General features: G+C 45.5%; 1 protein-coding gene across 2 annotated transcripts in view; it reads right to left on the bottom strand.

The window, feature by feature from the left end:
- Positions 1–6897, bottom strand: part of LOC111266318 (uncharacterized) — a 52513-nt gene extending 45616 nt beyond the window's left edge. For both annotated transcript variants that reach the window (XR_002684025.2, XM_022843725.2), the window contains exon 1: positions 3737–6897. Coding sequence is in view for 1 of the 2 variants with exons in the window: in XM_022843725.2 (XP_022699460.1) it covers positions 3737–6839 (3103 nt within the window). In the remaining variant the exon portion in view is untranslated. The remainder of the gene's footprint in view (positions 1–3736) is intronic.
- Between the last annotated feature and the right edge of the window lie 5263 nt (positions 6898–12160).

Genomic DNA, 12160 nt, shown 5'->3' with positions numbered 1-12160 from the left:
AAGTAATTATCTCAATACCATTTTAAGATAAGGCTGTCATTTATTTTGGCGCCGGCACAGCTGATGCAGGGGGTCGGAGTCCAAAAATCCTATTTTTCAGCATCGTCTGTCACCAACTGAATGTCAGTCAAATACGGAGCAGCAGTCTTTCAACGACTACACGGCACGGCTTTTGGGTAAATAGTTTAGAGAGGGCAGGAACTACTGATACAGCTACCTGGCCCTTTCAAGACCCTCCAAATCGTTCTTATAGCAGCAACGAACTGTTGTAAACAGCAGAAATAAAACGAGGCTCTGAAAATTTGATCTCATAAGCGGAGAACTGAAGATTTAAAATCGCACAATACGAACGCACTACAACTTGGGCGTATTAGAAGCTGCGAATGCCCAAACTACTCAATGTCTAGAAAGCTTTAGAGGCACAAAAAAAATTATATAGAAATTGAAAGAATTACTTCCGTAGGTTAAATGGCACTGCTGTAATCAGAACTAATTAGATTAAGTGACAGATCTGACCCAGAATATTTGAAATTGAACAAAATTGAGCAGCTGCACAACGCTCTAGACCAAGCGTCGACCCGGAAAGGAAAATCTAGACCTCACTTGTCAAAAACAACTTGATTTAAGCCAGTTCTCGCACGCTCGTACTTCCGTCCACAAGGTGCGTCCATTGAAAGCTTCGTCATGCCATTGTTATTGTGTGTTATAGCATAAGTAATACAAATCAATAAATCTCAGGCAAGAGCTACTTGAAGTAAAGGGGGTCAACCTATTCGAATTACTATCCCTTCCGTACCGAATGATCGCGCTTTAATGATAAAATTTAACGGGAATGCAGATTAGGTCATCATCTATTTTATTTCCTCTTCTTCCCTATGTATCATATATATATATATATATATATATATGTATGTACATATATATAGATATATATACTTTTGTTATTGAGCTATAGTACTGTTTGTAATAGTTTGTTTCTTTTTTCCGCTTGTTCGTCTGTTGCGTGTGAAAAATATTCAAATCGCCTCTTGCGGGTTGTATGTGGCCCGTTCGCTTTATATTTGATTGGCCGCTTCATCGTCCGGCATGAGCGTCGGTTGCACGTCGCTTGATCGGACGACTGGTTGACGGGAAATCCGCTAGATAGCTGAACGTCTGGGGCGGTTAGGTCTCGTTTTATCATCTTGAAGGTGTCCGATCCTGTTGTTATTTTTGATGTTTTGACGCGGACCGCGTGCGTGTCACATGGAAATACATTTAATATTACGCCAGCTACAAAGAACCGCCGTTTTGGCGTAGACATTATGTTTATCGTTCTTCTGTCAAAGCGGGTTCTTGTCGGAGCTCGCAGTTGACCCACTTCAGGACACGCTGTGTGCACCTTTGTCGTCGGCTGTCTAATGTTCATAGCTCAATATACATCAAATGGATGTGAACATGTTAAAATAATTATTGAAGGAATGTACTGCATTCAATGAATTCTATTTGGCCCATAGCCAATTTAGTCGCCTCAAACCAGTCGACATTATATGCGGTTAAATTTAGTTAGTAATGTAGATTACGTGTTCTATTGCCACGAACTCGTACACAGGTTTGTTTGGCGCAACGAATCGCCGTTAGTATCATCGGATTTCACTGAAGGGGGTAGACACCCCCGCTCAAAATTACTTAAGAATAAGAAATTGCACTTATACGCGACTCATATGTTAATTGTAGATATCTACTTTGTTCGTGTCGCCGAACGTAATTATCTCTATACCGTAACTAACATATTTATAAGGGTTGTCTCCTACCTGCCTAAAGTGCGGATCATCACAATTAAAAACGTTAACGACTTTATATATACATATATAGAAAGTAGAAAATGGTAGCTCCCCAAGTGACGAACGCGGATTCGTCTCTCTGATGGTGTGGAGCCATCGTAAAAGTCGCCGGGCAGATATACGGACGGAGTTGCTCTGCCATACCGGCTCAGTCTCGACAAAGCAAAACAGAAATCTATAATTCTGCTTCAACAAATTGTTCTCAGACAATACGTTATACTAATGTAGTGACTCGGTCCTGTATAACAAACTCCATGCAGCGACCCCGCAAGGGCAGCAGCGTCAGGATAACTCGCCCAGAGTGACCCCGTTATCACTTTCGTTGTCACCGCACCTAACGGCTATTACCGGTTTCTAATAGTACTCGAAGCTATTACCACTACCCCCAGCAATATCATCTCAAAGAGTAATTGTAGGTACAAAATAGGCAGATAGATAGAGCGCCAGTTACCCCATTAGACAATCCATGTTCAAGTTTTCCTCCTGGGGGACGATAGGCGAGCGGCGAACTAGGTCAGGCCGACTGGCCTCATCGCATGGCATTGTTCTGCTTTACGTAAAAGAAGTAAACAGCAACGTCGTCGCGGTACGTCGGACTTGTGACAAACATCCGACTACTAACTGAAAAAGCAGATGCGAAGGAGACGCAGCAGCAGCATAGTACCATAGCGAGTGCCAATGGGCGAGACAGGTATCGAAGTGTTAAAATAGCCGTTGCTTTCTTTGCTACCGTTGATCCCATCGTAGAGTCAGTACAGCGAACGGCAGTGTCCGCCCGGTACAGCCAACTTACGTATATATATATATATATACGTTTATATGTATCACAAACTCAACCTATTAAATTGGATGCACCGAACGCCGTGAGTTATCGCTTAGACCCGTTCCTGATGAGGCTGATCGACTGTGAGAGCGAACAGGACGTGGGTTTGGTTTGTAGCTAATAGACTAGCAGTACATTTTCACCGCTCGTGTTATAGCGAGCACGATTAACGACTCGTGTCTCGTGCATAGGACAGAGAGCATCAAATAGGTCTGATTAATTAAAAAAGCTGGATTGAAACAACTGAAATGAACGCCAGTGGAGTAGGCGGTTCTACGAATTGTCTAGCTAAGACAATTGATTAGATGACGGCAAGTGCTAATGACGTTTTTCGTTGTTCAGGTCTCAATAGGCTGCTTGACCTAGCAATAGGCTATTTCTCTGCAGTCGACAGCACGTACGGCCTGCCATGTCTATCTAGGTAACAAGCCAGTTACTTGCCTGTGCCAATTTCCATTGGCGACGGCGCAAAAATTATAAATTTTCGTATAGTTTATATGGTAGCTTGCCTGCCGACTACTCGAGAATGTTGCGTTTGTAGTTTTGTAATTAATCTAACTCAAGATTCTATTTTCCTACATTGCAATAAATGAAGTAGCATGTTCCGAACAAAATTTATTATAGAACAAATAAAAATAATAATACTGAAGTGGGACATTATAGAGACTACATTTTTGATCGAAATCGACTTTTTGTGGAGTGTGTAAGCGGCAAAATGGATTTTCTTTTGCATCTGGACGGTGTAAGGCCGGAAGCTTCAGCTAAGTACCGGTGCAAATTTAGAACCCAGGTGCAACATCTGGTGTCGAATCGGGTCCAGCGAGTGTTCTGATCCGGCGCCCTATTCTACTTACGTGTTCTGCTCTAATGCTGTCCTGCTACTTATGCTAATGTAAGCTTGATACAGCTGAAATAGTGGTATGAACAAACACCGGAATAAAGAATAGTTTTCCTATTTTTTTTTTTTTTCTCTACGCTAGCCGTCAAACAGAAGCCTAAACGTCTTCTTGGGTTCGCTCCCTCCCACAGAATCTTCAATAAAAAAAATATGATGACATACCTATATACTATTTATATATTAATAGCTTACCATTGACGTCGCAAGGTGAGCTCTCACTTGTTGGGCAGTTTGTGTTGGGAGGGGTACAATCCGCTACGTTAGTCACCGTTGCTGTGCTAGTCGTTGCTGTTATGGTGATTGTCGTCGTTTTAGTGCTTTTCAGTGTATCCTTAGAAGGCGAAACCGACGGTGGGTTAGCTACACCGTTCATTGCGGATCGTATCTGCTGTCGGGCTTCTTCGGCGACTCGGGAAACACTCTCGACAAGATAGGGCGGCTGGGAAGTCGCGATGATATCAAACGTTCGATTGAACTCACTAGCGTCTTCTATGACCGACGGCGATTGCTGGCCGACCGATTCAACTGCAGGAGACTTCGCAATCAAGCGAAGACCACTGTTTTTCGAGCGTCCCGCTCGGGCAATCTTCGAGGGTGCCGCAATACGTGACCGACTACCTTTCGGTGTACTTGGACTAATCAGCTCCTTTGTTGAGCTCGAATTTGACACTTTAGGAGGGCCGTCCTCGGGCGTTTCGGGCGACCCAGCGATTGACCCTGCAGAACGACCTGTCGACTCAATACTTGTCTGCCGTTCGATTGGAAGGGTTATTTGACGGCGTGATGAGTTTTGAGTTGTACCCCTGACGAAGCTGCCGGGCATTGGTAGTTTCGATGATTTGTGCGGCGACTCCTTGCAGGCTATAACATTTTTTGAGATTAAAGGACCTGTTGGACTTGGAGGATCCAACTTCACTGGTGAAAAAATCTGTTTAGTCTTCGACTTCCTTGTATATTTGGTGATCGCCGATGAGCTGTTACGGCCCGCACTCGAACCACATTGAGCTCCTTCATCCTTAATGATATCTTTGCCACTGCTGCTGCTGTTAATGTTATTATTAGGATTAATAGTAGTGATATTATTAAGCTCCTTAACTTTGGCAACTTCACTCGGTTTTCTGAGCTCCCTTCGTAGTGACTTTCTTACGGGCTGATCACGTTGCAGATCTTTCACCTTGCCACTGACATCGCTATTTCCACTAACTGAGGAATCAACCACAGGCAGTTCCTCGACGGGCGCCGTGGAGTCCTCCTTTGTGAACGTCTCGCTCCTTTGCAATGGAACGGGTTTCTTCCGAATGAAGGTTCCTGAGTCAACTTCGTCGGAGAGGCTTGACTGTCTAGAGATTGTGCGTTCATCGGCGCACTGCTCACTCAGATTTGCAGAGTTTGTTATACGGTTCCGCCATTCGTTTGTCGATTCTACTGCTCTGCTCTCGCTACAAGCAAATATTCCAGTCTGTGAATTCGGCTTTCCCGCAGATGGGGTTATCGGTCGCGAATGAACATCCTGCATTGAGCCAAATTTTCTGGTAGGCTCAGATCGTTTCTGGCGGGCTTGTGTATTTTTTTCGGCCGCAAGATCCATTTTGGAATGATCTCCAACCAATGCTTCCGCACTGGAGGCACGCTCGGCGGTGGACGAATATAAAAGCGGTCTCGTCAGATCTGTAGAGGCCCTCTGCATGAAGGCTAGCCCTGGAGTATACGAAACTGGCCTGGCAACAGTATTTTTCTTCACGCGACGAATTACCGCGGGATCCCTTACTGGTGAAACCGAAGCAGGCCTGCAGCTATTTGGCAGTCGAGACTCAAAGCGTCGCCTTGTCGTCTTTGGATCTTCTAGCTCGATTGTGGGTCCGATCAGTTTTCGCAGCGCCGCAGGTTTTACGTTGGAACAAATACTATTACTGTTAATGGCACCACTGCTGTTATTTGCGTTATTCGGCGTGCCGCTAGTGCCGGCCTTAATCCCGATGGTTTCGAAGATCGTCGAATCGACCGTGAATTTGTCATTTGAAGCCTCTGGAGCGTTCAATAAATGGTTGACTGGTGAGAGATCGCCAACAGCTGAGTCGTCTGAGCATGGACTTTCAATGAGTTGAACTGGCGCATTTGATGGATTATCCACAATAAGTCCATGCGGTTTTCGTGGTTTCATTTCATCTATTTGAGGTTTCAGTGGAGGGTACGTTCCATTAAGGAGAACGTACTTAAACTCGTCCTGCAGAACTTCGCGGGATTTCCGTTTGCTCTGCTTCTGCCTAGCAGCATGTTGATCAACTTGCTGTAGTCCCGACATGGAATGCTGGTGGTGATTATGGCCAATGTGACCCTCCTTCAAAAATAATGGCAAGCTTGAATTCGATTCGAGCGAGTCTTGCTCCAGCCCTGCGCGCGATGATGGACAGCTGATATCGGAGCGGCTGCGTATCCGGAAGCTAGGTAAAGTTGTGCATCGGCGTATGACCACAACATCCTTGTCATCTTCGTCATCGATCTCGTTGTCTACCGAAGACCACTCCGGCGAGGCAGGAAGATGTTGAGGTTGACCCTTGACAACAGCAGGCGCCGCCGATGTCATATCAGTTGGCACGGAAGCCCACTGCGAAATGAAGCCCGTCGAAACTCCGTCGTTCATCGCGACGATGTCAGATTGCACAGACGGCCACTGGGACAACTGCTGTTCAGCGGCGGAGAATCCACCGCCGCCGGCGCTGCCACCAGGCCCATTTGTGTCATCATGGGCCCCTCCACAACCGCTAAATCGGCTGTTCCCATGGCTATGGCCACCGTCGCGGCTATTACATTCGTGCCGTTCAGGGTCGCCTGTCCGGATCACATCGACATGCGCGACACTCGGCGGAAGTACGCCCTTCTTCTGCTTGTCGCGCAACGAGAAGCGAAATAAGCGGCTGAAAAACGCCGGTTTCGTCGGCGACGGAGGACATTCTGGCACGGTCCCCGTACCGGTATAGTTGCCGTGAAAGATCACTGGCTTCTGGTACGAGTTACAGCCCGGATGAGGCGACGACGTCGGACCGGCCTGTTGGCCCTTGTGTGTCACGGCCTGTCTGAATGACCACGTCCGTCGCAATGTCGGTATTCTCTGATCGTCGAATAACAAAATCGAGTCGGGCCGAAGATCGCCATCACGGGTCGCGTAGCCTGGATGGCGCAGCGACATTGACCGCGCAAATGGCGGTGGCAAGTCATCGATAAGTGTTGTTGGCGGAGATACATCACCCGAATGGCGCCCGAAGCGCAGTTTAATTTTCTTCTTCCACGATGTCATCGCGCAGCCATCCCGGGCGGAGCCGCGACTAGTGTCAGGTGCGTCCCTGTAACGAGTCAACCGTTTTTTTGTTTGTTTGTTCAACCGACCCTCGGGTCGAGGTATCCGGGTACAATCGCTTGCGGCGGCAAGCAGTAGTAATGCAGTGCCCGAACTCAAAGTGCGCCCCAGTTTTGTGTCTCGTATGTATAACTATGGCTGTATATCTGTTTATTTTAACGATATCGCCCACGTGCGACTGACTCTCATACGTAGGTACATACAAAACCAATTGGTATAGTGTCAGTTCTAGTAGCTTTTACTGATTTTATTATGATAATAATTTTCTGTTTTAATGCATTGTGATGCTGTGTTCGTTTAGTTTATACAAAATGTATGTGCAGAGTGACAGGATTTCATATGTTTCCCCACCGACCCCACACTTCATGAGGTGAAGAGCTTCTCCATTGTTCCCATATATAGAAAACAGTGTTTTTCACAATAGCTACCCCACAGTTAGCTCCTAGTATGGAAGCCTTTAATAGTATAACCATCAGGAGCAAAACCCAAGATAGCTAGCTAGCTATTCGAATTTGCTTGAATGTTGCGAGACGTCTGGAAGAAATCAACCCCGAGGCAAATCGCCAGTAAGGTATCTTCCAAATAAAGCTCCAATATAATAGCAATAATATTGATATCATGAAAACGAATAATCTAGCACGCAAGACAATCTGTACACCATTATAAAACGATGTAAACTTTTTTGGCCGTTCGAAAATGCCGCCTGGTTCCTGGATGACCACACTCGGCCAACGTACCGTAATTTTATATCACCTCTATTCTCGGTAGCCGGTGGAGCGCTTTCGTAGCCACCACAATTATTTTTCATGCCAAATAACGAAAATCCACCGCTTATTTGTGGTACGAGCTTACGTAATTACTAAACTCAAACTAAATCTGTACCTATTAAATTGGCACATAGGGAATGGAGCTTATAGATGGAAATTTTTCTAACTCTATCATGTGGCAACTACTAAGTCGACGTTACCGATGGCACCGTTAGGAAGTGCTAATATGGTATACGCGCTCTGCATTGGTGGTTTGTTCGGGCCGTCTTTCGTCTATCGGTAATTTCTACTACTGTTTCTGCATGATTTTATCGGCTATTGTCGTTTTTGCTGGTATTTTCTATCCAACGAATGAAGTAACTTTTGTTAAATGACTGCGTTTTTGTCCGCTGCGAGGACTGACTGCTGCAGGCTCAAGGTGCGTCCATTGTCATCCATAACCGCTCAACATAGTCAGTGGACGAATCTCGTCGGTAGTCAATAGATCTGTCTGCTTGGGATAGAGCTGAGACAAGGCCGGTTCTGCTATACTATGAGCAGAAACATTGCTAAACAGCCGAGCAAACGCGCAAACAGTTAGCATCAATCATCGTCATGTTTTCCTAGACCATAGCAGGTGGTTAGCCACACAAGAACAGACGGTGAGGGCGTCGGTGCAGGCACAGTCATGAGGGTGCAGGATACCGTTGAACCACACTACTACATACGAATATTCTTTCATTGTTCAGTGATGATGATCGGTGCTTAAAGCTGACGGGAGCCAACGACTTTTCTGCTGCTGACGGTGCTGGTATTTTTGGGATACACCGACGCGCCAATGGCTCTATTCGTTCAGGCACGGCGGTTCAACCTAGGCTACAACCTAATACCAGAACAGATAGTCTTTGTCCCTCTTGGACCACCCGTAGATCAATAATGATAGTAATTCAGCCCAGCTTAAATAGTACAGCTGGAGCTTTCTGGCCGGCGTTTATCATTGTTAGGTCAATGTCGGCTTGACATCCGCTGCCTGCGTTTTTATTTTTCTTCGGCTTAAGATTCAAGGTGACATTGGTCGATTGATGAAGCTCGCAATCATCCCTGCAGTAGCTATTGTGCGCCAATACAAATCGTAACGACATGATACCGCAAGAATCGTTGCGGCTGTAGAACTTTCCTTAACGATGGCAAAGTGTCTTCCTTATTTGTTCTCGCGTTAGGAGGAGGAAAGCAACGGCAAACGGACCCCATTTGACGTTATTAAATTAAGGCTATACAAAACTGATACACGCAGCATCAGCGTTACTGCTGCTGTCGATGCCAATTCACCCAGACGACAGTAATCAGCGCGTGTGAGGTCGATAGCGTTATTAGGTAGTTGTGAGTGGACCGTGGCTCAAAGACGAATCTCAAAAAAACGTACGCCCCAGATCTAAATAAACAAAGAATTTCCACGTTTAATCGGGCGTATAGTTGAATCCGAATAGACATTACCTAATTCTACGTCAACTAGATTAACTCCGAGCTATAAACAGCATATAATAAGTTAAGCACAGAGAGATACGATGCTGCTAATGTATGTGCTCGATAACGACGATGCGGAAAAGATTGAACCAGCCGTCTGTCCGCCCGTCTGTATGTACGTCCGAGGGCGTAATTTTACTATGTTTTAGTTTTATTTACGCAGCTAAAATGATAATTATTCAATTATACCAACCACAGTGCTGATAAACGGGTTCCACTCCGCAGTCGTGCAGATCGCTTCGTGTACGGGTACATGCAGTTATAAATTGACAAACATGACGATGATTTAGTAAATGAATAGGCCCATTAACGTACAGACAAAGACGACGTGACCATATGTCTGCCAGGTTCTTGCCGCCCTTGTGAAGTAACGGCCAATGTTTGCTACAGTTGCCCGAATAGCAAACGTCCCACAAACCGTGTCATGGTGAAAATATCTTATAATTTGTCCCATTGTAACGTCGCCGTTACGTCAGATGGCCAGCTTATTTAAATCATAGTAAACGATATATAAAATCTATTTTTTTACGCCTTTTGCCTCCTTGACCACCCCGCCATTCCATCTGATTGGCTGATATACGAATTGCAGGCCCTCAAAGGAAAGCGAAGTTCGAGATTACTATGAGTAAATGTCGCGACATTCCAAATTAACCATATATGCATGATATAACGAACCTGCCCTAAGCCGTAAGCAGAAACTGGTTTATTCAGCAAGACATGTCCACGATGGCAAAGCTCTCGTTCTGTTCTCTTGTTGCACAAATAGTGACTGGCAACTCTTAACAGATAAACCAGCCCTGCTACTTTGGGCAAAAAAAATCTCATTTCAATATGGGTTTAGCCCGGTCACAAACCACTGCAGCCCGCCCGGCTTCCCATCTCATTCCTGTAAACTCTTGGGTCAGATCACTTCTTCGTGTGTATGTATATACATATATTTATTTATTTGTGTACATAATAGAACTAATATCCTGCGCTGAAGTTCGCTATTGATCGCCTATTATAATTCGTTCGACCGCACAAGTTATGATATTGGCTATCTTCTTGTTTGTTCCACCTCGATCACTTGGAATCCGATGACGCTGTTCGTTAGTCTAGTCTATTGTGTATGAATGATACAATATATATATCCATATAAATCTATATGCTGTGGCATACTCCTGGCCTGGAGCAGCTGTTATACACCTCGGTGTATTTTTTTATCTGTTTGACAGAGGAAGACTTCATGATGCCGATGCTACCGCGATCGCAATCCTCTTTTCGTTTGACTGACTATATGTCTCGTAGAGCCATTACTGGTACAGGCAAGACTTAATATGCGCGTATACATAAGATACATAAACAGACAACGGTTGAAAATGCTGTGGTGGTAGCGTTGATGAGTGTCCGTCGTACCGTACTGGTCGTCTTTAAACCGTGACAACAGACAGCAGCATTGGCGACGGCGACGGCGACGGCGACGGCGATGACAATGCTGATAGATGCAGTATGTTTTTGTTCTCGGACAGACCTTTCGACACCTGGACGAGGTCTTTTCTCCTTGCTTTGATTGTCGCGGATCCAATCTCTGTAACAGTAAACGAGCTAATCGACGCCGGGATAGTTTAGTTCGTTTTGGTCGGCCGGTGGGGACCTTCAGTTTCACTCAAGCATCGTGAACGATCGAATTTTTTATAACGAAACTTTACAAATTTAAATAGAGGAACAGCCAATACGAACGCCATGGAAAAGGTTGCTGTCGCTGGACCAACAACGACTCAGACTAAGCCGAAACAATTAGAAACAATTTTCTGCCCTTACCAATCAAAGATGTCGGGAAAAGGAACTTGACATGTGTCGTCTAACTTTTCTTTTGAAGCCGATACGGCACTGTATACTGCGAAGAAGATGATTTCATTGAATTGGTTCCTATTCGCACATATGTGATTTGGAAGCAGACATCCGCAGCTCGTGATGTATCGATATAAACACTTGATCGAGATGTTGAACAGCGGCCTTCAGACGTTTCAGCCAGTGAAAAGACAACTGCGGTTGTTAGCTCTTGTGCCATCTTCATCAAGAAGCAGCTACGTCCTGGGCTAAACCTGCTAGGGTGAAAAGTGACGCCTCGAACCCCACCAATGTGTCGGCAACTACCAGTTAACATCAACGCAATGTAGCCTTCAGCCGGTGCAAGATCTGACCGGTATGTCGGCTATTTTTTTTCGCTGCCAACGATGTACCTGATACTGTAATCTATAGATCTTACGAGACGATCCTGACGAAACGGTGCTAACACAGCGTATCGTCTAACGTCTACCGGTCGAGCACAAAAGGGAAGTAGTGTCATTGGCTTTGTCTAACGGATGACCCACGGTCATGTTTAGTCCGAAAGAGTAGACGTTGGATGGCGGGCGCATAACAAAATCGAGTGCGTAGAGTGGCCGTCCCTGAGCATCAGTCCAAGTGCACGTTACAGAGATACGCATTAACGTGTGTGTGTTATTAGGAGGCAGACGTTGTCGATATACATCAATTCATTTGAATCGCCTGGAAAATGGTAGGTAGCTTAGCGTGCAGAAAGCGGTTTCGATCGTTCTTCTGACAATGACAAAACACAATCGCTGCATTATGGCCTCTTTTGTCGTTTGCTGCACGTGCACGTGTCTAGTTCTTAATAAACATATAAAAGCAGTAGGCTTTTTCAATTGGCCTCTTCTTGTTGTTGTCTTTCAGGTGCCCGACGCGCATCACCTTCAACAAGAACAGCTGCCGGCGCAGCAGCGACAAATTGTGATTACATATCGATGTTTCTAATAGTGCATACAGGAGCCATGGCATTAACAATGGAAGAGTTGCAATCGATCGTGCGACTTACTCCCTATCATCACTTCTCTCACGAACGATTTCCAGTCCAACTTCACGTCAGATGATGCTCAAGTCGGCCGTGTTCCTTTGCATTCGACCCGCAAAGCAGTTGAATCGACTCGAATCAACTGGGACCTGTCTACG

This window comes from Varroa jacobsoni, unplaced genomic scaffold (genome assembly GCF_002532875.2).
Source record: "Varroa jacobsoni isolate VJ856 unplaced genomic scaffold, vjacob_1.0 scaffold_1071, whole genome shotgun sequence".
NCBI lineage: Eukaryota > Metazoa > Arthropoda > Arachnida > Mesostigmata > Varroidae > Varroa > Varroa jacobsoni.
The sequence above is the reverse complement of the archived record's forward strand: the minus strand, read 5'-3'. Positions and strand labels throughout refer to the sequence as shown.